We start from the raw sequence: 27675 nt of genomic DNA on the forward strand, positions 1-27675 counted from the left end.
TCATAGAATTGTCGGGTTGGAAGGGGGCACCAAGGGTCATCTAGTCCAACCCCCATGTAATGCAGCCTTTGAGTGCTTTGTCTTTAGAACTGTGATTGGGCCTGTTGCTTGCCGGATTGGAGAATTGAGAAGCATGTGTTCCATGTGTGCAGAATCCTCTTGATTTCTGTGGGGTGGGATCCATGGGCGTGTTCACATCACTGCCTTAAGAGTGCTGTGAAGCTGCTGTTTCCTTAGTGTGTTTCACAGCGCTTCGCCTCCCCAGCCCAAGCTGTTCAGATCAGTACAGCTTCATTAGTGTCAGATTCACTTCTGCTTGTGTCCACACCAGCAAGCGCTGACGGGGGCAGGGGCAACTTTACCCCTATACAGGGGCGTCTTACCCATAGAGGCTAGTGGGGGGTGCCAGGGCGCCAAGTTCTGGAGGGCGCCAGGGAAGAGGTGGAGGCTGGACGCAGCACTCCCGGCATCAGCTCCCCACCCTCGCTCACCTCTGCCATGCCGCGCCAAAGCAGCGCTGCACCCGGAGCCTCCATCTGCCTATTGCGGCACGAAGCGGCCAGCTGAGCCGGGAGGCACCTCGTCCAGCCTCCGTCTCTTCCCCGCCGGAGGAGCCGCCCTCCAGCCGCTGCCCGCCTCCTCCAGCCCCGTCGGTAGCACCATCCAAAAAAACCTCTGGGAAACGGGGGGGGGGGAGGGGGCGCAGGAGGGAGCTTTGCACCATGGCTCCGGATATGCTTAAGACGGCCCTGCCCCTATTTGCAGAGATGTCCACACCTGAGCTACAGTTGAACTAGAAAACGGCTTAAGGACTCGAACTGGAGGGAAGGTGGTTTAAAAAACAGCATCTTATACACTAGCATTTAGCACAGGGTACATACGCATTTCAGACAACAGCTGTGTGAAGATGGAATTAAAATCTCAGCCCTAGGAACGCAGTAAATGGAGAGTGGACAGGAGCCTGAGTCTACTCTGCAAAGAGGTAAGACTCTGATGGAACAGCAGCCAGGTGAAGCCAGGTGAAACTAATGGCTATGGGCTACTGCAACAAAATAGGGTTCCCCCAAACCCATTTCACAGAAGGCAAAGTGGTGGGAGGGTTTTAAATAGAGGTTGGGTGGCTGTCTGCCAGGAATTCTTTAGTTGCGACTCCTGCACTGCAGGGTGTTGGACTAGAGGACCTTTGGGGGTCCCCTTCCAATGCTGCGGTTCCACTGCGAGCAACTTGCCCGAGAAACACAGGGCAGGCTGCGCACTTACGCAGGTGTAAGCCCCAACACACTTGGCCAGATTTGCTTCCAGAACCGCAATAATATTAAGGAAGTTTTAAGCAAATTCGCCTCAAGCCCCCAAACTCCACCAGGAGGCAGCGTTCAGGGACCTATCAATTCAGGGGTGGGGGTGGGGAGTTATGAAACAGGATTAAACCGAAAGGTCACAGATTCCTCCTCTTCACACACTCAAGATTGAAGCCAGGCTTTCCACATACTGATGTGAATCTCTCTCCCTGGCACCTTCTAATGGCCCCCCAAGGTCTTCTAGGAAATAAAACACACGCCCCGCCTCACTCCCCCACTTTTGAACGCTTGTTGGGGAAGTCTGAGACCTGAACTGATTTCTACTTTTAAAAACAGTTATATAAACAGGAGGGTTTTTTGTTTTCGATTTTTTGCACACACAAAAAGGAAAGGAAAACGGGGAGAGGTTGAGTAGTATCACAACAAAAGTTAAATCACTGGATTCTCTCATTTTCTCAGAGGCAAAAGCAAAGGGCAGAGAAAAATATATAATTTGCCTTTGCTCAACAGGCCAGATTCTGCACACATTCACACAGTCCTCTCTATCCTTTCTTCCGACAAGGAAGAGGCATTATCAGCTTGCAAAGACATAGTCCAGCCAGGCAAAATCACTCAAAAGGGGTGCAAAGCAGGGTTGGTGAGGTGTGAAGTTTGGGAGGAGTCCTGAGGGCCAGCTACACAGGCCACCTTTGGCCCCCAGGCTGAGGCTTCCCCATTCCTGGAATTAAGACTCTTTATCCATAATCCATCAGGGTTTTGCACCATGGATAGATGCACCGAGAGTTAGGTATGATGTGAAGGGTCAAAGTGGGACAGGTACAACGCCCTTGCAAGATAGGCCGGTATTCTTGTCATCCCATATTAGATGTGTGTGTTGGCGGACTGCACTTAAAAGATTCAGGGATAGAGAATAAACCTCTCCATTTATTCTTCGAGCCCTTTCACTAGTGCTACAGGCAGGCACACTGGGGCCTCATCAACAACCCCTTGAAGTCTGTTCAAACCAATTAAATAAGTACACACTGCTTTGTTCAGATCAAATCCTAATTCAGGTGTTCAAATTCATTTTGCTCAACACCACATTAGGTGACTGGGCCCACAAAGCGTGTCGTCACAAGACACCGCCCTTCATCCGAAGAACACAGGGTGGTTCACAACATAAAAATTATAAAATGAGAATACAAAACACATAAAAGAACAAGAAGAAACAAAAAAAACCCTCCAACATTTTAAAGGCCATAGAACAGGCATGCCCAAAGTCCATTTTGGGGGCCTAATTCGGCCCGCTGGTCGATTTAATCCAGACTCTGTGGCAGTATATGTTCTGGGATAAAACCCTTTTAAAAAGCTCAACATCTTTGGTCAGCCCTCATGTATGTTCACTTCATCAAATCTGGCCCTCTTTGAAAAAAAGTTTGAGCACCCCTGCCATAGACTGTTCAGCAGCCAAAAGTAATATACTGCAGAAACAATTCAATCTGATTTGACACGTCTGAAGACATTGATGCCGGGTGTCACCATAATCTGGTCTCAGCTGCTTCAACGCATCGAGTGGACGGGCAGCCTTCGCCCGGCTGCCACGGAAAAGGCTAGGAAACGTGTTAATAATGCAATTTCCAAGTTGGTTCTAGAGTCAGGTGGGGTTGTAATACCGCATCCGGAAATTACGTTTAAGGCCACTTCCCTCTTTCGTCCCGATGGAGTTCATTTGTCCCCGGTTGGGAATGACGCCTGGTTGAGGGATGTTTCCGAGGATTTAAGAAGATGGCTAGGAAATTGAGTGTTGGCGGCAAGCCGAGGCGGCTTGATTGGCCATTAGGCTTTGGTTAAATTGGTATGGGAGGGGCATGGCTTAAAATGCCTACCCCTCCTTTATTGCTCCTTATAGAAGTATTCCGTTAAAGGAATCCTGGGGCTCAGGGACTCTAGTCCATCATCCTGCCATAGGCAGGATTGGTGTGTCCAATACAGAGCCGAGCCTTGGGGAACACTCCTAGGGGGAAGGAGAGTACTGGGAAACCGTACCTCCAATCCCTTGGGGTGTTTACTTGACTTACCAACCCTAGGTAAGTCGGAGCTGGTCCTGACCCAATGGTCAGATGGAATTGGTCCTGCCCAACGGGGCAGATGGTATGGTCCTGACCCAATGGTCAGATGGAAATGGTCCTGTCCCTTAGAGTGGACAGAAGGATTAACCAAAGCCTAAGCCAACACTCAAAAAATAATTTGTATTTTAAATAAAGTTGTGGCCCAAAATTAATTGCCCAAAAACCAAACAAAAATTAATGTGTCCGTGTGAGTTATTGGGATTTCTTGGGGCTTTGACACGCAATGAAGGTGTCAGGGAAGCTTCCCTGGGGAGAGCATTCCACAAACAGGGAGCCACCACAGAAAAGGCCTGTTCTTGTGTTGCCACCCTATGAACCTCCTTCAGAAGAGGCACATATGGAGAGCTGGTCCTTAGCCATTTAAGGCTTTTTAAATCGAAGCCAAGAGGGAGGGGGAAAGCAGCAAATTGCAGGTTTTGTGGACAGAGTCTGGATTATTATTCAATTTGTTGCCCACTCTTTACTAAACAGTCCCTGGAAACAGAGGATAGAGGGGTTGGAAATTTGAGTGCAACTCAGCTTGCAGAAGAGGGCTTGGTGTTAGATCAGCGTTAAGGATCCCCAGGCTGTTCCCATATCTTTAACTTCAGCTGGCCTGTCGTGGTTTAGACTCATACTCTCAGGTTGCATCCTTTTTTTACAACCATTCTCCTCCTCCCACTTCTATCCTGGACCTCAAAATTAGAGCTGTGCGTTAAACCACAGAGCCTAGGGCAGGCATCCCCAAACTGCGGCCCTCCAGATGTTTTGGCCTACAACTCCCATGATCCCTAGCTAACAGGACCAGTGGTCAGGGATGATGGGAATTGTAGTCCAAAACACCCGGAGGGCCGAAGTTTGGGGATGCCTGGCCTAGGGCTTGCCGATCAGAAGGTCGGCGGTTCGAATCCCCGCGATGGGGTGAGCTCCCGTTGCTCGGTCCCAGCTCCTGCCCACCTAGCAGTTCGAAAGCACGTCAAAGTGCAAGTAGATAAATAGGTAACGCTCCGGCGGGAAGGTAAACGGCATTTCCGTGTGCTGCTCTGGTTCGCCAGAAGCGGCTTTTCATGCTGGCCACATGACCTGGAAGCTGAATGCCGGCTCCCTCGGCCAATAACGCGAGATGAGCGCCGCAACCCCAGGGTCGGTCACGACTGGACCTAATGGTCAGGGGTCTCTTACCTTAACTATGAGAGAACAAGCATGGCTGCCCTGTTCTTCTCCAGACTAGTACTAGAAACCATTTTTCTATCCAACTAATGCAGATCCTACCACAAACAACAAACAACAGCATCTCTTTGCTCGGTTGCAACAAGTCTACCCTCTAACCAAAAATCACTAGGTTAAATGCTGCTTGCTGCCTATCTAAAGGGGTTTCAATAGGCAATTGGACCCTGGAGCCCATTAAAAGGGGGCTTAACCCTTTGTCCTCCACTGCAGCCCTGTACCCTCCCCCCAACGCCTGCAATTTGCATTGCCAAAAAGAGTAGATGCATAATGGTTGGAGAGTGTGCAAGAGGCAGCTAAGTAATGCACATTGGTCCAAGGCCCTCTTCACCCTAGCATACATTGTCTAAAGCTCATCTCAGTCCTTGGTGCGCATGTGTGTTCAGGGCATGTGATGTGTGTCTGTTTGTTTGGTGCCTCTATTAAGGCAGCCCGTGGAGGCTAAGCTCCCCATCTGATCATCACCTGCAGGCAATTTCCCTTCACCCAGGGCCGGCGCGTCCATTTAGGCAAACTAGGCAGCTGCCTAGGGCGCCAAAATGGAGGGGGCGCTGGCCAGCCTGCCTGCCGCTGCCTGGGGCCGCCTCCACTGCGCCTGTCACTGTTGAGTAGCTTCAGGCTGCTATCCCGCGCGTGCCTCCGGAGAGTGGCCTGAAGCCGCTCAACAGCTGACAGGCGCAGTGGAGGCGGCCCCAGGCTCGCGCTCCCCTGGGGCCGCCTCGCCACGCCTCTCAGCTGTTTTTTATTTTATTTTTATTTTTTCTATGTCTTAATTTTTTCTATTTTCTATTTTCATTTTTTCTATTTATTTTTTTAATTAATTGGGGGGGGGGCAGAAAGTGATCTCGCCTAGGGCGCAAAAAACCCTACCACCGGCCCTGCCTTCACCCCAAGCAGTCAGGAAAAAGTGTCCATTTACACACCCGTACCAAGTCCCAGGTTTGCCTGCCCTTTTGCAGCACCCATTTGCCAAGCAGAGGGCAATGCGGGGTTATGCAGTGGAGGAAAAAGAACACCAGAATGCTCAAAGATCAGACTCGATCATCTAGAGAGCGCAGAGAGGCCCCACCGGATTTAAGAGCGGAAGCCACCCTAGAAGAGGCAGACACAGGGCCAAGTTAGCAATCAGGAAGCAAAGGAGGTTTCAGATAGGGACAATTCCTAGAACCGGCAAAGCTTTGTGGGGAGGGAGAGGGGACTCTCAAGGCTTTTCCTGCAGTTAACCTACAGCAGAGACCACTCTGGGGCCAGATCGAGTGTGCTAGCAAAAACAACATTTAGGAAAGAAGCAGGAAACCCTTTCCCCTCCCCAGCCATTAAGAAAGGGGAAGGAGGAAAGGGGGGGTCACCTGGGGACAGGTCTGTATGCCAAGCAGGCTGTGCTGCTCTAGCCATTATATTGCCCATAGCTCAGGAGTGCAGAACCTGTGGCGCCCAAAGGCTGTTGTACTATAATTCCCATCAGCCCTAGCGAGCATGGCCAATGGGAATTGTAGTTCAGCAACAAGTCTAGGGCCAGAGGTTCCCCATGCAACTGGTGTAGATTTTTTTTTTAAAAAAAGGCTACATGCCTAAATCAGAGGTGGGGAAGCTCAGGCCAGGGGTCCACTGCAGCCCCCAAGGCCACTCTGTCTGGCCCTTGGAAGGCCACATTCCACTCCCTGTGCTCCAGCGCTTTTGCACCAGGTGAAAATGTTTTAGTTGTCCAGGCTTGAAAAATAAAAAATTGCTACCACTTTCTATTGCTGGTTTAACATCACTATATAGTACTTCAAAGGTTTTGGTTAGTGCTTTTTTCTGAGGGGATGCAGGGGTACGCATACCCCCAATTGAAGCCTTTTGTCCAATTACTGTATTTATTTTTCCCAATTTGAACTATAAAGTGGTGAATTTCTTCAGCCAAAACGGGAGTACCCCTAAACATTTTTTTAAAGAAAAAAAGCACTGGTTTTAGTTTATTCCTGTTCTTTGTTAATGAGATGGTGGTGCTAGAGAAATGCTGTAGATATCTGGACCACTTGAGTGACCAATCAGGCTATGCAAAGTACACAAGGATTTGCATGCACCAGTACTTTGAGGGACTCATCCACAAACCTGCTATAAAGCTATTATTTGCTTCTGCAGGTATCCTGTAAGCCATGAAGGCAGCTGCTCCACCAGCCCGCCTGCCTTCTTTCTTACAACCAATCAGGAGCTGCCTCTGCCCGACATTGGCTCTGGCTTCTCCTATTCTTGGTCTCCCCCCTGCCTTCCACCCCACCAGCTAATCTCTGTGGATGCCAGCCCACGACCTCCATGCACACTGCCCAGCCTTGCACCCGGAAAGGTGACTGGTGCTGCCATGGCAGCAAAAACAGCTGTTAGAAATTATCGGACTATGCAGCCACAGCAGGCGCCGTGATTCTCCAGGAGTTTGACTTCACCCCTAGAGGCACACTCCATTGTCTCTTGAGACAGATGGATACCAGAACAACATTGAGCCAAGGAGAACTGTTTTGCTCTAGAGCAGAGGGCAGGTGATCTTGATTCTAGGGGCCAAATGCAACCCCCCCCCCAGGTATCTCTCTCTCTGACCCTTGGGACTTTCTCCAGACTACCCCCTCTTTACCCCCCACTCTCCTGCCAGGCCACACTGTCCTGCTCTGGCTCATTTGGAACACACCTCTCATCTTCTGAAATACAGGGAGTTAAATGTATGCTGGTAAGCGTTAAAGAGCCAGTCTAGTGCTTAGAGCAGGCATCCCCAAACTTCGGCCCTCCAGATGTTTTGGACTACAGTTCCCATCATCCCTGACCACTGGTCCTGTTAGCTAGGGATCATGGGAGTTGTAGGCCAAAACATCTGGAGGGCCGCAGTTTGGGGATGCCTGGCTTAGAGTGCCAGACAAGGACCAGGCAAGCCTAGGTTTCAAATCCCCGCACAACCCTGAAACTCGCTGGGTGCCCCTCACTGTCTCTCAGCCTAAGCTACCTCACAGGGCTGTTATGAGGAGAACGGTGTGCACCAACTTGAGCTCCTTGGAGGAAACGTGGAATATAAGTAAAATAAAGCAGGTAGAATAAAGCAAGCTATCCGAACCCCCTGCCAGGTTCATGTTCAAATGCATGGATTTAGATGTTAAAAAGCCTAATCCAGGGTAGGTCAGCCAAGGAAGAGTCTATTACGAGAGTGAGAGAGAGAGAAAACCTCCTCCCCAAATCCTTTGGGGGCATCTGGATGAAGCACAAAGACTGCAGCTGCCGACGTTTTATTGGGCAGTTACACTTCTTATGTAGATCCACCATTCAGTCCCAATTGCGGCTGCCTATAAAACTCTCCCAGCCTCCGATCTCTGCCTGTCATTATGGCTCGTAAATAGGTTGCTGCAAGGCCTTCCTTCCTTTTCAAATAGATGTTCCAAGCCAGTAAAGCTACAGTTTGGTTGAAGCCTGCTCCATTTCAGCAGCACTGTCCAAGATTTTTGAGATATATATATAGGCCCCAGAAGCAGCTGAGGAAGGTTTGACTCTGCTCTGGCTCCAGATGGGGTGTCCTGCAGCAGCCACAAGCTGCCCCCCTGCAACCGCAGTATAATGTTGCAACCCCAGCTTTCCCTGCCCTGATATGGTGACGCAAGAGAGAGGCAGGGGTGGATGCAGCGCCTCTTCCAGGTGAAAAAGCCCACTGAAAGCACCCTGGCAAACCACCTCTCCATTTCAGGATTTGAAGCCAACAGCCAGCCCTTCTGCCCCAGCTGTTTATTCCATTCATGCATTTTAATTAAAAGGACGGGGTCTTTCTCAATCCACTCCAAGATGGTGGAACTTGAACCTGGAACCTTCTGAGCACCAAGCACAGGCTAGCGACACCAAGCTACGGGCCTTCAGCCTTGCATGGAATTTGCTGACCACACTAAGCCGTCCTTTACCCGTCAGCCCGACAGACACCAAGCAAGCCTGGACACGCTAAATCTGGATAATGCCAGGGGCCTCCCGGGCTCACAGATTGTTGCTTATTATCTGGCAGCGCCAGCTCTGGAGGAAAAGGAGCTGGGTTTTGTGGGAGGATGTGCCAGGTAAGGGAGATTGTGGCAACAGGGAAATAAGTGCAAGAGTCTTATAAGGCTCCCGACTGAGACACACAGCTGTGGCATTAGTCCAGGCTTTTAACCAATGAACTGGCGAGGGGTTAAAAAAAACACCTTTGGTTAATATATAGCCACCCTAAGGGCTTCAAGTTACACTGAAAAGCAGCTTATTTTTAAGGTAAACACAGCCCTGTGTTCAGCAAGGTGGGGGAGATTTGCTGTTGTGCTCTGGTCAGGTCCAGCTTACAGATCCATCTATTGGGCAACTGTTGACTTCTGAGTGCCTGTACTGAAAAGGTGTGAACCCTTTGACAAGGCTATTGCCAGCCTCTGTTTTCTCAGCTGTGAAATGGGTGGAAAACTGGGGCCAGTTTAATTGACAGAGCAGAGACACTGCAAAGGAACTCTGTAACTAAGGCAGGTGACGCCAACCAATCCTGCTTTCAAAACAAACGTCCCAGCAAGCACTTTAACACTGAAGTCACTGAATAGCAGGCTTCTGAAAGAAAAAGAGGATTTGATGGAAGTCTATCTTAACTTTTCCTTTCCAATATGGATACTTCCCAGCCAGGACAGTTAAACATCTGATGGGAGAGACTTTCTCTGAATTAAACTATCTTATAAAACCAGAAGAAGCTTGGCTTTGGCGTGTGTTTAGAGTAGAGAGTGGAAAAAGTTATTTTACCCATCCTCTGGGTTACCCAGGAAGAAGGGTTCAGGGTCGGAACATCTGACTTTGCTTACAGAAGATCCTTGGCATCTCCAATTTGGGCTAGGAAAGACTTCCTGCAGGAGACCCTGAAGAGACGCTGCCAGTCCGTGTGGGCAATGTCAGTCCTTGGCCTGACTCAGTGCCAGGCAGATTCCAATGTTCCTAAAGCCAGCACAATTTATCACACTAGCGCAGCAGACAGCTCCTGAGAATGGCGGCCTTAATTCTAATCTGCACACTAGCATTCCTTTTCCATCCACGAATGTCTCCCAGCACACTGCCTCGCATCCCCAACTCTGCCAGTTTGGGTTTTTCTCACCGAGGTAAGAAAAGAAAGCATCTTCTTCCAGCCTCTCCCATGCCTCATTACATACTCAAAGGCTCTCGAACATCCTGCAAGATCCGCTGACACAAAACCCATTTCACGGGTCCTTAAAAGGATGTAGAGGCCATGGTTGCCCTTGGTGGTTACGCCACCTGAGAGGCTAAGGCAGGGGTGGGGAGCCAAGGGCCCGAGGGCCATATGTGGCCCTCCATGCCTCTCCACCTGGCCCCTGAGGCTCTCCCCCACTCACGTTGTTTCCCCAGGGGAGACCCCTCCCTGCTCCACCTTTGTACTTTCCTCAAAGGTTTGGACCTGGTTGGAAATCTGTCCCTGAACTCTGACAATGCCTCTTGCTGAGAACAGAGAGGCGAATGTGTGTGAGAGGCTCAGAACAGGCCTGCTGAGGAAAGGCAAAATCTGCATTCAGCATTCCACCTGCTTTTGCCTCTGGCCCTGCTCACGACTGTCATGTGGCCCTCAGAAGCAGTGTCAGAAATTAGCCAGGTGCATTTTGCTACTGGTACAGGTCTAATCTGCAACCATGTAGAGATCTCTGGATACCAGGTTGGTGACCGACGTCTCCATCTCCACTTTTGTGATTTTTTTCCTTTAACATATAAAGCAGTATAGAAATGAAATGAAGAATTAAAATAATAGCAAATCTCACTGGAACAAAATAAATGGCGCCTAGACATTCTAAGGAATGCAGGCTGGAGAAAATGTTGTCTACTTTTACTACAACCCACGGGGAATCATCAGGCTAGGGCAGATTGGAGAACCACAGCCAGGGTGGTGTAGTGGTTAGAGCTCCAGACTAGGACCTGGGAGACCAAGGTTCGAATTCCCAAGCTGCCATGAAGCTCACTGGGTGACCTTGGACCAATTTCATTGAGGAAGGGGATGAATGATGTATGCCTCCTTGAGTTCCTTGGAGAAAAGGGTGGGGTGTAAATGCATTAATTATTATTATTTTTACACCCCAGCCACTCTGGGCAGCTTCCAGCACATGTAAGAATGATAAATAGAATAAAATTCTGCAATTTTTTTTTTTTAAAGTGCAGGATCGTGGTTCGTTCATCCGCTGCTGCTTAACAGCGCAAGCTTCCCAAAGGCTGAAGAGAGGAAATAGCCTGGAGCAGGCATCCCCAAACTGCGGCCCTCCAGATGTTTTGGCCTACAACTCCCATGTTCCCTAGCTAACAGGACCAGTGGTCGGGGAAGATGGGAATTGTAGTCCAAAACATCTGGAGGGCCGAAGTTTGGGGATGCTTGGCCTGGAGAGTCAGGAGTTTTTGAACATTTTATTAGCCTGTGTTTCCTCCTCTTTCTTTCCCCCCTTCATGAACCTGGCCTAGTCCCAGCTGCCGGAGGAGTAAGAAGATCTCTTTTCTCCCGCATTCCAAGTAACAGCTACTTTTCCCTTTTATGTGCAAGAGGCGAGGGAAGTGGCAGTTCTCAAAAGCGTGATTAAGCACCGCAGCCAACACCCTGGCTCACCCCATCTCTTGCCTCCTCTTCCAGTACAGCTTTTTCTGAAGCCACAGTAGCCCTTGCCAAAAAAAAAGGCACATTTTTTCTCCCTGCAAAAGTAGGGAGGGCAGTGGAAGTTGGCCAAAGGCAGGAGCTGCAGCTTATGGGGTCCCGGGTGTGTGTGTGAAAAACAAACAAACACTTTCCTCATACAGTATTTATACAAGGCACTGTTGTAGCAATACAACTTTTTCCTTGCATTCTCGGTCCCATAAGGCCTAATTTGGGTGGAAGAGGCTACAGACAGGCTCAGACAGTCTCACACAGGCCTGTTTCCCCAGCATCTCCATGCCCCCTGCCAGCCACGACCCCTGCCAGACCTCAGGCAACCAGCCAGGTGCTTGTGGGAAGTTCACAAGCAGGACAGCAAGAAGGCAGCAGCCTTCCCCTGAAGCTGCTCCCTGGCATTCAGGGGTAGACTGCTCCTGAATGCAGAGGCTCGATTTAGCTGCCGACAGGCCTAATCAGGGACGTCTTAACCTGCCTCCACCCCCCAGATGTTGAACTCCAATTCTAGCCATCATGGACAGCAGTAAGGGTCGCAGTGTCAGAAACTCAGGTAAGCTAATCGCTAAATGGGTTGACGGGAGTTGTAACACGGGAACATCTATCCAGAGGGGACGCAGATTAGCTATTGATAAGATCAGCTACCAAGAATGCTCCTTAGTTTGATCCAGCTGGGATCATCATGCAAACCAAGCCTTGCAATCCCCTTGATCGGGATCCGCCACACAGGGAAAGCCTTCACTGGTGCTGTAGATTTTAATAATAATAATAATAATAATAATAATAATAATAATTTATTATTTATACCCCGCACATCTGGCTGGGTTTCCCCAGCCACTCTGGGCGGCTTCCAACAGAAATATTAAAATACACTAATTTCTTAAAGATTAAAAGCTTCCCTAAAAAGGGCTGTCTTCAGATTTCCTCTAAAAGTCTGGTAGTTGTTTTTCTTTTTGACATCTGATGGGAGGGAGTTCCACAGGGCGGGTGCCACTACCGAGAAGGCCCTCTGCCTGGTTCCCTGTAGCTTTGCTTCTCGCAGTGAGGGAACCGCCAGAAGGCCCTCGGCACTGGACCTCAGTGTCCGGGCAGAGTGATGGAGGTGGAGATGCTCCTTCAGGTATACTGGACCGAGGCCATTTAGGGCTTTAAAGGTCAGCACCAACACTTTGAATTGTGCTCGGAAACGCACTGGGAGCCAATGCAGGTCTTTCAAGACCGGTGTTATGTGGTCTCGGCGGCCGCTCCCAGTCACCAGTCTAGCTGCCGCATTCTGGATTAGTTGTAGTTTCCAGGTCACCTTCAAAGGTAGCCCCACGTAGAGCGCATTGCAGTAGTCCAAGCGAGAGATAACTAGAGCATGCACCACTCTGGCAAGACAGTCCGCGGGCAGGTAGGGTCTCAGTCTGCATATCAGTTGGAGCTGATAAACAGCTGCCCTGGATACAGAATTGACCTGCGCCTCCATGGACAGCTGTGAGTCCAAAATGACTCTCAGGCTGTGCACCTGGTCCTTCAGGGGCACAGTTACCCCATTCAGAACCAGGGAGTCCCCCCCCCACCTGCCCGCCTCCTGTCCCCCACAAACAGTACTTCTGTCTTGTCAGGATTCAACCTCAATCTGTTAGCCGCCGTCCAACCTCCAACTGCCTCCAGACACTCGCATTAAGCTTTCATTTTCTTTTTTTTTACAAATGGTCCATAACCCCACTAGAAGGGAAGTCATGGGGTGAAATGTTCAGGTACTTTCCAAGCGGTTTCTGAAATGAGAGTGATACAAGTATCTTGTATATGTTTTTCCTGGTAACGAGGATACTCGCTGTTGTGTGTGCATGTCTGTAAAATCAATACTGTGAGATCTCCACAGTCAGGACCAGCAGGACACAGCTGGTACTCCATGGTAAAAACACAAGGCCGCTGGAAGCGGTTCTCTCTTTTCATCTGCGCTATGTCATGCTCCTCCTCCCCGCCACCATCCCCAACTATTTTTGTGACCGATGTCTCTTAGCAATACCTCGAAATTCAAACCCCATAGTAGCACAGCCATCTGCCGGTCTGTCTTGAGTCGCTGCAAGCCCCCCCAATTTCAGGATGCACAAAATCGTCCGGAGCATGTGGTGGGTAGATGTGCAAGCATGTTCTTCACGCTAGAGAACAAGGGGGCTTCCAGACTGTCTCTATTTTCAGGCGGGGTTCAAATCACACACCAGCAAATTCAGGTTGTACAAGTAATTGATTTGGCACAACAAAACTGCTTAACCCAACTTTTAAAAACAACAGCACAGACTTTTTGCAATAAAGAAGACAGGGAAAAACGAGCGAATTGACACAATGTCAAACCTCGCCGAGAACAAACCATAATGAATGCTCAATATATAGCTGATATTTACTAACCTCCCCACAAAATTTGCGCAAGCAAATCAGAAGGAACGCTCAGCAAACAGGTCACCTGGAAGCAACCCAATTCTTTACACATGCTCAGGAGCACTGCCTGGGTTTAGAACATACTCTGCACACACATGTGCCTTAGGAGGCAGAGAATTTGTTCCACTTGCTATACCTTGAGTAAGGCCTCTGCAGAGGTCATTTCCACCTGTTTGGTTGCCATTAGAATCTAAAAGTCACCAGATTAAAACCCCCACCTTGGCAACAATAATGGAGTGCGAACAGGGGTGGGGGGTGGAATTGAGATTCTCTAGGACCTACACACCCTCCAACACAGCAAAGTCAGTTAAACGTTTATTTAAGAAAAGAAAGCCAGGATTTGTGTTTGAGCCACACCTTTTTAAATAACAAACCAAACCAAACCGCTGATCCTGGAAAGAAGACAGATGACACACGCAGCGCTTGCGGCTCCCGGTTTCCTCTGCCGCAGCCAGCTTGGATTATTTTAATCAAGCTCTAGTCATATTTTTTTAATTTAGTAGATTTTTTTTAAAAAAAAAATGCTGACCTGCTAGTGACATGGGAAAGGGAGCTTCCCCATTTGCATTGAGGGCAATAAGGAGAGGTGCCTAATAAACATGGGATCCCCGAGTTCAGGCCTCTGCCATTTCACAACAAGGCCTCGCACAAGGCCTGCTTCTCAGCCACCCCTCCCGTCTCCATTTCTGGAGGTGGACTCAGCTCCTCCACCAATTCCAGGAAGTAGCAATCAAGTTAGCTAATTCCCTTCCTCACTCTCCAAAAGCGATAAGCAGAGGCTCAGGTTGTACCAGTACATTCCAAGGCAGAGGCAAGGAAACCTCAAGCCTCCGATTTTTGTGCGCCTGGAATGCAGGCAAAGAAACGCTCACACCTGTAGCTCACCCTTTCAGGCTGTCCACATTTGCTGGCTCTGGTATACCAGGTAGTATTAATGCTTCACTGCCCCATCATTCAGCAGGCCGGGGCGGTGATGGTGTTAGGGAGAAGTAGTCCCTGTACAGACAAGTGCATGCACGTATCACTGCGAACCAAGAAACAAAAGGGGGCAAAAACGGCCTTAAAAGAGCATGGAATGGCAAAAATGGCACCTTGCAATCCCAGAAGCCTTTGCACCGACTATTGAGGCCTGTGGAGAGTTGGCGTTTGGGCAAGGAGGCTGTGGTGGGGTTTGGTGGATCTTTGGCTTTTTAAATGGCCTTTTGAGGGTTTCCAGAGGTTTAGAGCAGGGCACCCCCAAACTTCGGCCCTCCAGATGTTTTGGACTACAATTCCCATCTTCCCCGACCACTGGTCCTCTTAGCTAGGGATCATGGGAGTTGTAGGCCAAAACATCTGGAGGGCCGCAGTTTGGGGATGCCTGGTTTAGAGGGTGTTTGCAGGTTTTTCCAATGGTGTTCCCAATCGATGCGATTTCATTTAAAACAAAACATGCAGTTCCTCGGAAATCAGCCCCCATGTAAACGAGGCGTTGCCTGCTATGTAGAAATCTACGGTAACACCAGAGATAAAGTTTGGCCTCGCAGCCTCTCCGCCACGCAGGAAGTGCTGCCGCCATCTGTGGAGGCTGCAATGCAGCTGCAGGTGGTACAGCCCAGGCAGAGATTTTCCGCTTGATTTATGCCATCAGCAACAGCAGCAACTCAGCCTGTCAAGGGCTGTGCTTATTTAGGCTGTGCTCAACACACACCCCAACACACACCTCAACCAGGCAACCGCTAACCACAGCAACACAGGCCAATGTGCAAGACATAGACAAACGCGCCCATGTTAAAAGGCAAGTTAATAAATCACACACGTACCCAGCTATGTCAATCATCCATTTCCGTCCTCATGGTCACCTGTATGGGTCACTGAACAGCCAAGTCTGAGTGCCACCTGCCATTTCAAGATTCCTCATAATGCCCTGGAAATAGCACTGCTCCCTAGCAGGGCATTGTGGGTATCCAAGCCTCGTATTTACGGGACCACGTCTCCTGGTATGCCCTAAGGTCCATGAAAAACCATAGTTTAGAGGTCCCGGGCCCTAAGGAAGTCAGACTATCCTCGACAAGGGCCAGGGCCTTTTCAGTGATGGCTCCGACCTGGTGGAATGCTCTGTCCCATGAGACTAGGGCCCTACAGGACTTCACCTCCTTCCGCCGGGCCTGCAAGACAGAGCTATTCTGCCGGGCCTTTAATTTGAACTCAATCTGATATTTTATCTCCCTTCTGTCCCCCCCTCCCCTTTTTATGAAGATTACCCGCTCTGGGACCTTACAGCTAATTCTTCCCTGGCCTCCTTGCTGGCCCAAGTAGGGCTAATTTAGCCAGCTAGCCCTGGTGACTATCTAATGTTTATTGGATGGATTTCCCCCCAAATTGATTTTTTAACTTGTGGTTTTAGATGAAGCTCAGGCTCCAGAACCTGTTCATCCCAAAACACCTGATGGAAAGCCGCAACCCAGCCTTGAAGCAAGAGGCATTATCAGGCACATCCCAGCCAGCAAATATATTCAGGGCCTTGTGAGGGGCATGGCCTGGGGTGAATACCAAAGGCTGGATAGAGAAGCTTTGAGGGGGCACCATTGGCCCCTCGGCCCAAGGCTTCCCACCCCTGGTTTATGACTTCCTGCGCCCAAGGCTCCCATTGCAGAATTGACCCAAGTCTAACAAAGGAAGCTGTGTGTGTACTGGAGAAGAGAAGGCAGGCAAGAAAGAGGGCGGTTTCCTTTTGCTTAAAATTAAAACGGGTCCTATCCCTTATTATCAGGGTGTTCCACACCCATTTCAAACAATGCAGCATCAATTACCAGCTCTGTATGTGTGCCAATGCTTGCATAGCTTTGGGAGAAAATGGGGGTGTAGCTGAAAGCAGGCAGCTTCCAGGTCATGGGGGTTTGTGGCATAAGTCAGCCCAGAGCTTATTTTGGGGTTCAGGGGTGTGCCAACTCCAGTTCCTTATTCAGGCTGCACAAAACAAGAGCCCACTTCAGCCTCAATGTCAGCATATCAAATATTACAAAAGTCAGGGCACCTAGAACATTCAATATGCATTTGGAAAGGAGTTTTATAACTCTCTTCCAGCACCCAAAGCAATTCTGACCTGTCTTATCAGGCTGCTAGCAGTATCCACATTACAGACACAAAACCAGGTTTGCTTCCCAGGTGAGACACGGAGCTGTAGCTGTTCCCAAATGAAAATATACCGGGGGAATTCTACACGGGTCTGCTGCAGCCACACATTACTTTTGCCTTTCAACATCTGAAAGCGTGCCAAGGGCCTTGAAAGTTTTTAAGGCAGAGGCAAGCCCTGAGCACTTTTTGAATTTTTTAAAATCAGATCAAGGTTCCAACTAACTCACTGCTGGCTACGCAGCAGTCACTCTCCAAGGCCACAGAGCTAAATGACTTCTTCTCCCTTATTATCTGCTGCTGATCTGTGAAAAAGACATGTCAGAATTCAAAACTGGGGTCATCCACATGCAAAACAGCAGAGCCACCTTTGGGCTACACCCCCATCCTGCTTACCCTGTATTTGGGAGGGTCATAGAATCATAGAGTTGGGAGGGATCCTTAGGGTCATCTAGTCCAACCCCCTGTAATGCAGGAATCTCAACTAATGCATCCATGACAGTAGCCAACATGTAACCGTTGCTGGACTCCGTAGTTCCTCTTAGCCCTGACCATTGGCCCTGCTAGCTGGGGCTGATGAGAGCTGGAATCAAACAACTTCCGGAGGGCCACAGCCTCCCCATGATAAGAAAAGCTCATGAGTTAGGGCCTATGGCAGTGCCTAGCAATCCAGGATACACTGGGCCTTGCTATGGAGGCTCTATCATGGGTCAAAACCCATGGAAATATTCATGGACAAGGCTGGGCTTAAATCGCATGAAAGATACTTCACTCTCCTGTATAAAACTGAAACCCTTACAAGTGCCTTGTGACCTAGGCCCTAGGCAAATATAATCTCAATATGTGGACATGAGGCACAGAGATAGTTTTGAAAAGGCAAGGTCGCCTGATCTCAAGCTCATCCTCAGCCAGAGTGCTATACCAATGCCCTAACTGATCAGCTACTGCTGCCGCCGCTCCCTCCTGTGGCAAGGAGTTCCACAAGGTAACAATGGAACCCACGCATGCCTTTCTGCCCACCTTGTATTCTCCCACTAGAAAAGTAACTTAGACTTCTTCCGTTTTGTGACCACAGCCCTGGGCGGCTGAAATCCTTCCCTAACAAGTCATCATCAGGGCAACTCAGTCCTTTCTTGCGTAGACTGGAAGCAGGCTCAGAAGAAAACTTCTCTGCGCCCCCCCCCGCCGCCGCCCCACCAGTTTCGTCATCCCTACATTCCGACCTCCGTCAGAGATCAGTCGAGGACGTGCCTCAGTTGAAAGAAGCAAAAGACAGTCTGCAAGGAGACATTGCCAAATTGTCTCATTTCCAGGAGAGGGTCTGCTCAGTGATGCCGTTCAAATTCCTCTCCCCCCCCCCCACTTCTTTTTTTCTGCATAAATAGAGACAATTACTCATTCAGACCTCATTACTCAAAAGCGGTTGCACAGAGTTAGGAAACCACATCCCCCCTCCGCCTGCTCTATCCCATTGATAACAGATTTTGGCGCGGGGTGAGGCAGGCCCCGCTGAAAAAACCCCGGTAGATAGAGACTCCAGTCCAGAGCAAACCCAAAACTGGAAGGGAGATGTAGCAAATGGGGGGGGGGAGTTGCAAAGAAGCGCAAAAGGAGGGTGAAAGTATGCTCAGGAGAAACTTTATCCAACCAGTTAAAAACTCCAAAATAAAATTGTACACGCAGTTCTACATACAGTCAGTAGCGAGCCCTGTTGCTTTCAGTGGGGCTGGTTCCCAATCCTAGCCATGCTTACTCACAAGTTAAGTCCCACTGAATTCAAATGGGCTTGCTCCCAGTCAAGAAGAGTTAAGGCTGCAGTTTAAGTGTGCCTAGGATTTAAGTGTAGCTTAGTCTGGATGAATGCTCTTGTCCTAAACATATTTCCTTTGGATTAAATTTTGTCAAGTGTACACACAAACGCACACACAAACACGTGTGTAGGAGGAAGCGAAAGATAAGTACAGCTGCAATAGCTAAGCCAGTAGATCACGAGGCTCTCAATCTCAGGGTTGTGGGTTCGAGAACTGCATTGGGCAAAATATCCCTGCATTGCAGGGGGTTGGACTAGATGACCCACGGGGTCCCTTTCCAACTCTACTGCTCTATGACATCACTTTCAATAAAGTACACTTAGGGTCACAGCCTCCTAGTTTCTGGTTCCTCTCCAATTCAGTTCCAGTTTGCTTTTGAAGAAGCTGACCAAGGAAGTTCAAGAAACTGGGCAGGTGTGGTGGAGGTGGTTTTATGTCCTGCTACTTAACCAGGGGGGGATTTCTCTCCCCCCCCCCCCGCCGCCTCCAGTTATGGCAGTGAATATCTATATTCCGGTTGAAGATGCAAAGGAGCATAGCGGAGGTGACATCATCCCGCAACACACATGTTTGCACAGGCCGGCATTTAGATGCAGGGCAAGGCAAAAAAAATCAAGAAAGGGCCTTAAAAGATGCCTTTTAGACGCTGTCCACCTAGCTCAGTATTGTCTACACTGACTGGCAGCAGCTCTCTGGGACTAGAGACAGCAGTCACTCCTATGGGGAAATAGAACCTTCTGAAAGCAAAGTAAATATTCAGACTCTGAGCTTTGGCCATTCCCCAAACAGAACAGGGCAACTGGGCGGGGAGGAAAAAAAATTACATCGTTTACACAGGAGCCCCTTAGACCGGAGCGCCGTTTACCCTAAAACTTCGGAAAAACCACCCAGTCTCTTAACTTTCAGACCAGACCTCCCCTATAGCAGAAAGGGTGGCGATCGATTTGAAAAGCCCACACATAATTAGGGGAAATAGCTCGACATACCGGTACATCAATCCTCTTTCTCCCCAAGGCCCCCCCCTTTTTTTTGTTCTCCCAAAGCACCCACCCCTGATCCAGCTCACGCCTTAAACCGGGGTGGGAACTATTTGGGTGTCGCGATTTATGAACCACAATTATCTGCACCGCATAGCATATATCCCACTCCTCCTCCGGCTCTGCCCTCTGAAATCAGGACCGAGGCCTCTCTTGGGAACTCAGGCACGGAACAGACCACGCTGAGAGGGGAAAAAAAGAGTTCATCGGCACATGTGCAGAGCGCGGCGGCTTTTCTTGCCACCAGCCAGCTGCGCGTGGACAACAGTCCCACGACGGAGCAAGCGCAGCTGAAGGCTGAGCCCCGGCACCTCTCTCCCGCAGCGTCTCCTTACCTTCCCACCGGGGCGTCGCAGGCAGGCGCTGTTGCGAGCGAGACACCGGGTCGATCAAGCCGCGTCTTGCGTTGCGCCTCCACGCCCAAAGCTGGGACTTTTAAGGCTGATGTCAGCGCTAATGAGGGGCGGGGAGGCGGTGCCACCCCCGGCGGAGGAAAAGCGGAGGGGGGAAGACGGGGAGAGGCCTTAAAGGCGCAGGGCGGCCATTGGGAGCCGGGCAAAGGGTTTGGTCCAGACCAAGCCCCGTGGGGGCTCCACTAAGGACCGCCGCTTTGGGGAGTGAAGCGCTACTTGATTTCACTTTGGGAGGATTAGCTTGCAAGTCCTTGTTTCACACCTTGTGCATTTGGCTATCTCGGAATGGGTCCTTGATCTCTTAATATTGCTTGGCTGGATGAAGGAGAGAAAGTTTTTTTTTTGTGTGTGTGTGTGTGTGTATTATCCTGCTGAAAAATTTTTTCCCACCCCCCTGTGCCTTTGCTGCTACGGGCAGGGGCATGCTTGTTCCCCCATCTCTTCCCGGCAATTGCAGAATTTGGCATCCTGAAATGCACACATGCCAGCTCATTTAAACAAAACACCACGTTGCTAGTCCTCAAGGCTGCACAGACAGCCCCCCCCCGCAAGTCTCCAAAGAGATGGTTGGGGTGCTGAGGAGGATTTGCTTCTTGGTCTACACTGGGGCATTATTTCCCCCCTTTGGTTGCAAGAGGTCTCAGACATCAGGGGGAAAGTAGGGACATATTTGTAGAAATATGGGAAGCGGCCTTATGCAGACTCCAACCCTTGGTCCATCTAACTGAGCATTGCCAACACTGACTGGCAGCACCTCTCCCAAGTTTCAGGCAGGCTTCTTTCCCCTGCTATAACTGGAGATGCCCCATTGAACCTGGAGCCGTCTGCATCCAAAGCAGATATACGGGATGGCAGCTTAGTCGGTAAAGCATGAGACTCTTAATCTCGGGGTTGTGGGTTCAAGCCCCACATTGGGCAAAAGATTTCCTGCATTGCAAGAGGGTTGGACTAGATGACCCTTGGGGTAACTACCCTCCAAGAAAGGGCATGTCGTGGCTCTGTGGCAAAGCAGATGCTTGGCATGCAGAATGTCCCAGCCTGGTTAGAAGGATCAGGTAGCTAGCAGATGGTGGAAAAAGGCTTTCCTTGCCTGAGGCCTCCTGAGAGCTTTTTACCAGTCTGGGCTTTATGGACCAGCAATGCTACTGAGCATAAGGCAGGTTCAAAATATCTATCTATAGGTGGTCAGCCAGCTCTAGAACACAGCATTTCTCAGTAAGGGAATTTCTGAATCTTGGGTTGTGCACCCCCATTTTGGAAAACAAGCTTTTTTGTAGTCAAGGGAAAGCCATCTGTTGTTGCTTTTTAACTGGAGGTTGGTGCTTGCATGATATGGGGGGGCATTAGAAAGGTTAAATTATGGTTACCAAATTTTTTCAATTAATCTAGGGACTTTTTAAAAGTTACATGCTTTATTATCCCTAATTATACCTCTACATCAGCTGCTTTTTCTGTCTTGAGAAGTCTGGAGGAGGAGAGGAACCGGGGGGGGGTGGGGGTGGAGTTGGAAGCAGAGTTTGAGAATACCACTGTGGGATGTTCACAGAATCACAGATTTGGAAAGGACCTCTGAGGGGCATATAGGCCAACCCCCTGCAATGAAGGTACCTCAACTCAAGCAGCCTCAACTTAAAAGAACATAAGGCTTCCCTGCTCCAATCTGACAGTTCCCGGCCGTCCTCTTGTTCACGCTCTCTTCCACTCAGCTGCCCGGCTCTGCCACCGCTCCAGTTGGCCAAGGGGATCGAAGTCCTCTCACTTCTCCGCACCTTGTGCCCCTCCTGGGCAACTGTGCGCCACCTGCCCGCGACTCCCAAGCCTCCCCCGATCTGTCAAAAGGAAGGGGGCAGGAGATTGGGGGAGGCTCGGGAGGGGCAAGGCACGCGGTTTCTCTGCTAGGCAAGGTGCAAAGCCCTTCTTTCGCATTCTTCGACCCCCCCCCCCAACCTCTGCCTCTGCCTGCGCAAAAACTATCTTCCTAACCCTCCAGCTGCAAATTACTCCAGGAGAGCAGGGTGTCGCATTTCCCGGGGACATATAAATGAAAGCTGGGGACCTTCCGGGGACTGCATTTGTCCGGGGACAGATTTGCAAATCCGGGGACTGTCCCCGGGAAACAGGGACATCTGGTAACTCTAGATTAAATGCACCCACAAACTCTCCCCCTGCCCATACAACAGATGACAACGGGAAACAATGGAATAAAGCGACTTGCCTGTGGCTGTTTAGTGAGTCTGTGGCAGAGGTGAGAGTTGAACGGAGGACTCCCAGGTTTGTCGGCTTGCCACCACGGTCCTTCTGCAGCTCCCAGATAGCTACGGAACCTGATGCCCTCCAGATGTTGCTGGACTCTCAACGCCCATCATCCTCAGCCAGCACGGCGAGTGGGGAGGGATGATGGGAGTTCAAATCCAACTTTGGGAGGGCCGCAGGTTCCCTATCCCTGAGCTAGAGCCTAAACCCCAACAGATGGTGAGCAAAGGAGCCGTATACTGGAGCCAGAACATTGGTCCTTTATGCACACTGACTGGCAGCAGCGCCTTCCCGGTCCTACCTGGAGATGCCAGAGATTGACCCAGGACAGGCACCCCCAAACTCGGCCCTCCAGATGTTTTGGGACTACAACTCCCATCACCCCTAGCTAACAGGACCAGTGGTCAGGGATGATGGGAATTGTAGTCCCAAAACATCTGGAGGGCCGAGTTTGGGGGTGCCTGACCTAGGACAAAGTTGCCTTGTTGTTCGCATCTGGCCCAGGCAAACTGCTGGTTATTACAGTATGAAAGAACAGTTAACAGAACAGTTAAGGAACAGAGCCAGTGTGGTGTAGTGGTTAGAGTGTCAGGCTAGGACCTGGGAGACCAGGGTTCAAATCCCCATTGGTCTGTGAAGCTTACTGGGTGAACTTCTCCCTCACCTTAACCAACCTCACAGGATTGTTGCAGGGATTAAATGAGGATACCATGTACACTATGTACACAGCTCCTTGGAGAAAAAGGTGGGATATAAATGCAACACACAGACAGACAGACAGACAGACAGACAGACAAACAAATAAATGGTGTTCAACAGGGCTGCAATATTCAGTGAACTGACTGGAAACAAAACAATTTGATTCCCTATCCTGCATGGGGCTGATGGGAGTTGGAGTCTAATAACATCCGCAGGGTGCCACATTGCCTAAGGTGATGCTAATTAATGCAGATCTGAGCAATCAATCGCAATATGATTTATCAACTTAAGGTTTCCCTTACTGGGCAGCAACACTACGGTAGTGCTAGGTGCTTTCCAAGCTGTCACCATTTTCACATAAAATTCAACCATACCAGCAAATTCAGGTTGCACAATTAAAAATCCATATGCGCTCTTGCACAACAAACCATGTTCTCTCTTGAAATAAGACTTTTTGCAATAAGGAAAGTGACAAAGTGAGGGCTGGCGATGACTTAATGCAGCTGTTGTCTGACCTCCCCACAAGCAAATCAGGATGAATGCCCAAAAAAGTAGGCTGCCTAGAAGTTGGGATGGGAGAGAGATTTGATTCTGTTTGAGTTTAAAGGCAAATCTACCTACTATCCACTTCCTGAAACAACATGCAAACTGAAACACGGCCACCCTCCGAAATTCACTCTTACCTGAATTTTGCAGTGCTGTTTTCCAACCAAGTAATGGGTGCAAAAATGCACGTACTGGTTGAAATGTGCACAAAAACACAGTGAATGCACAAGGATCGCTTGCTAAAATGTGTATACTGCACGCAAAATGTGCATTTTAGAGATCAATCACAATGCTGACAAATTTTCATGGGGATTCAAAAAGAATTTGCAAACTGATGTAGAAATGTGGAGGACTGGAATTAACAATGTAAGAAGAAATGGAAAGGAAACCAGAATGGGAGAGATTTGCCCATCCCTAGCTGCCTTGGAATAATTCACCGGCTTGCTCCCTTGGTTCATCATAAGCAGAACGCCCTGCGTACACAATCGTCTGTCTCCCTGCTCCTTCCTGCTTGCATTACGACACTGTGCTTGCTGTTGCCCTTCCCTCCAACTGCGTTCCTGCAGGGACTCTTCCCTTGAATTCAGCCCCTTGGGGCCATGTGACTTGCAAGAGAAAGGCCAAATTTGGGGAAAAAGGAAGCTGGTGAGGATTTTTTCAGCGCAGGGTCATCAACCTCCTTTTTAACCCTGGATGGTCTGTGGGGAAGCCACTCTGAACAGTAGCTCAACAACTGTAATCGCAGGGAACCGGGATGCAGAATCCGATTGGGGCAGGGCCCACCAGGAAGGACAGCCCTTTTGGCACTCTCTGTGCTTAGTGTGTGTGTCTCTGTGTGTGTGTTGCATCCCGCCCATGAGCAATCACCAAAGCGATCTGGACTGCCCAACTAGTTAAATTTTTCTGAAAGACCAACTAGTTAAATTTTTCTGAAAGACCTCCTAGCGTTTTTGTTTTGTTTCTGTTTCTTGCTTTTCTTCCTTGCTTGTTCAACACTCCCAAGTACCGGTAGCTTCAGAAACCGGATGTAACTCGACCCTAGGCAGCGCATCACAGTTCTCTGCTTTGGAGACAGGCGTCAACATTCAAAGTCGCTTCCTGAAGACCTGGTCAGTGAGCATGCATCTGATCTGTTTGCTCAAAGGCTACAGAGGCGCTTCTAGATGGTAATGCGCAGGACTGGCTCCAGGTTTCTTTTTTTGTGGTTTTTGAACAACTATCACTGGGATCCCTTTGAGGTTATTTTAAAGCCCTGGCTCCTCCCTACACCCCACCCAAATTGACTGTATTAAGACTGCTGCCTGAATGCAGTGCTGCTACTGTCAATGAAGTTTCCTTTCTGGAACATCCAAGGTTCAGAAGGACCTGGCCTACCTGTTGCACTTCCATACACTTTGCCATCCTAGGTGTTCCTCTCCGAATGAAAGGAGAGGTGAGTTGTGCAGAGACCAGGCAGCCTGCCTTGGAGGATGGGTCCTCCTGCTGCTTCTTTGCATAGGAAGCAGTTGAGAGCTCCCATCCTATCCAAGGTTAAAGCAGATTATGGGGCTATGGGGAGGTAAGAACAGGCCAGCCAGATGGTGGGCAGTCTTTTCTGTGGGTTTTTGTTTTACAGGCTCTTGCAAGCGCACTGGTGAAATGGATCCAAAGATACACATATTGAATGTCAAGGAAACATTTTTTTTCCTCTCCAGCTTAAACTGGGCACCCTCACATGCAGTGTAATGGATTGGTGGGGGAGAAGAGGACTTCTGGATCTCGCAACAAATTGTTGCAGCATGGACTGCTGCAGTTTAGTGGTCCAGGCAGCCAGCCATGCCTCCCCCCCCCCAAGCTACTCCATTCCATTCCTCCTCTACATCCTGGTTTTCCGTTCCTTCCCATAACAGCATTCCATGGCAATTGAGTAGGCTCAGTCCTCGTTGGGCTATTTTTGGCGACTTCCAGCCCAAGCTCCATGGGGATTCCACCCCCCCAATTTTTCTTGAACTTCTGCCAACCTTGGGGCTCCTTTCAGCTTACCCTCCTGTGCTTGGATGGTGCAGTCTTGGCTACATAACAGTTTGACACTCACCTCTGAGCACCGGAAACAGAAGGAGCAATGAGGCTGATGACCTGTAACTCAGGACGCTGATTTTGGGCCCCTTTCAACTTGTAGAATGCTTTTTAAAAGCCATCCAAACCAGTGACAATACAATATGGGGTGCTGTTTGCGTGGGTCTCTGTGGGGAGGTGTCTGCCCTGAATCTGCTGCCAGTTGAATCAATAACAGGTAACGCTCCTCCCCACATGCCTCGAAATTTCATAAACCTCTATTCTACCTTTCTGGGACTGATGGGAGCTGTAGCCCAAATGTCCAGAGGGCACCGGGATGAGGAAGGCAACTCTAACCACTTCTCCATGTTAACATAGGGAAAGTGTTGCTGTTCTGCTCAGGGCCCTGCTTTTAGGCTTCCCATGGTCATGTGGTTGGCCTCTGTGAGAACAGGATCCTGGACTAAGTGGCCCCCTTGATCTGATCCATCAGGGATCATCTTCTCTAAGCTAAAAAGCCCCCCCCCAGTGCTTTGGCCTTTTCTGAAGGTGCTCATAACCCAGGCACCCCCAAACTACAGCCCCCCAGATGTTTTGGCCCACAACTCCCATGATCCCTAGCTAACAGGACCAGTGGTCTGGGGAAGATGGGAATTGTAGTCCAAAACATCTGGAGGGCCGAAGTTTGGGGATGCCTGTCATAACCTCTTGAGTCACCATTTTTTTCCTGTCTCCATGAGGTTCGTCAAGCTTATCTTGTGCCCTAGCATTTTTCGCAGTTCCAGTTTCTACAACTAACACGACACCAGACTCGGTTCGATTTCGTTTTTTCTTTTCAAAGTCCCGTTTTACAAAACAGCACCTCCCCCCCAAATTCCACCCCACCCCAGCATCAGCTTTAAAATAAATCAAAACACCAGTAGTTTTAACATATCGTCTCCCAGCAGGGTTAAGAAGCTCCAGAGTTCCTCCCCTTCCTACGTCAGCCTCCATGTCTTTGGAGCCAGTAGCTGTTCCACGCAGGACGCAATTCCCTTGGTTAGCTCTGGAGGCCATTGTCTCTCGACAGGAGCATGGTCAAAATGGAGATACCGTCCCTCTCATGGGGTGTGTGTGTGTGTGGGCAACGTGGCCAGCTCAGGCTGTTGGGGCCCCCTCACAACAAGGTGGCCTGCTCGAACCGTTCATCCCCCGGCTTCCGGTCAGAGCCCAGCTTCTGGCGGCGTTGCTGAGTAGCCTCCCGGCGCCGGCGGTAAGCCATAAATTCTTCGCGCAGGGCGGCACAGCGCTCCTCAGGGCTGGGCAAGGGCACCGGGGAGCTGGACCCATCTAAGGCACCCACTGACTGGGAGTTCGAGGGTGAGCTGCTGCTTTCGCTGGAGGTCTTCGAGCCTGCGGAAAGGAGGGGGTGGGAGAGTGGTCAGAAGGTGCAAGGCAAGAACAAGCTCTCTCCAAGTGGGACGGATATATGGCAGAGGAATGAACCTTAACCAACATAAGCACACCCCAAGCAGATGCTCAGCCGTAGAGGATCTACTGTGTGTGCAGAAGAAGAGAAGAGAAGAGTTTGGATTTGATATCCTGCTTTATCACTACCCAAAGGAGTCTCAAAGCGGCTAGCAGATTGAGGTTGAATCCGGACAAGACAGAAGTACTGTTTTGGGGGGACAGGGGTGGGTGGGTGTGGGGGACTCCCTGGTCCTGAATGGGGTCACTGTGCCCTTGAAGGACCAGGTGCGCAGCCTGGGAGTCCTTTTGGACTCACAGCTGTCCATGGAGGCGCAGGTCAATTCTGTGTCCAGGGCGGCTGTCTACCAGCTCCATCTGGTACGCAGGCTGAGACCCTACCTGCCCGCAGACTGTCTCACCAGAGTGGTGCATGCTCTAGTTATCTCCTGCTTGGACTACTGTAATGCGCTCTACGTGGGGCTACCTTTGAAGGTGACCTAGAAACTGCAAATAATCCAGAATGCGGCAGCTAGACTGGTGACTGGGAGCAGCCGCCGAGACCACATAACACCGGTCCTAAGAGACCTACATTGGCTCCCAGTATGTTTCCGAGCACAATTCAAAGTGTTGGTGCTGACCTTTA

At 49.9% G+C, this 27675-nt stretch overlaps 2 protein-coding genes across 3 annotated transcripts in view; both read right to left on the reverse strand.

Moving 5' to 3' along the window:
- TAGLN2 (transgelin 2) overlaps positions 1-20032 on the reverse strand; it is a 31743-nt gene extending 11711 nt beyond the window's left edge. The window contains exon 1 of the mRNA XM_035098187.3: positions 19974-20032. The gene's annotated coding sequence lies outside the window, so the exon portion shown is untranslated. The remainder of the gene's footprint in view (positions 1-19973) is intronic.
- A 6363-nt stretch (positions 20033-26395) lies between these two features.
- IGSF9 (immunoglobulin superfamily member 9) overlaps positions 26396-27675 on the reverse strand; it is a 67696-nt gene continuing 66416 nt past the window's right edge. For both annotated transcript variants that reach the window (XM_035098174.3, XM_035098177.3), the window contains one exon: positions 26396-26975. In XM_035098174.3, coding sequence (XP_034954065.2) covers positions 26740-26975 — 236 coding nt within the window. In that variant the 3' untranslated portion in view covers positions 26396-26739. The remainder of the gene's footprint in view (positions 26976-27675) is intronic.

The sequence above is a fragment of the Zootoca vivipara genome, chromosome 16 (assembly GCF_965207765.1).
Source record: "Zootoca vivipara chromosome 16, rZooViv2.hap1.1, whole genome shotgun sequence".
Classification (NCBI taxonomy): domain Eukaryota; kingdom Metazoa; phylum Chordata; class Lepidosauria; order Squamata; family Lacertidae; genus Zootoca; species Zootoca vivipara.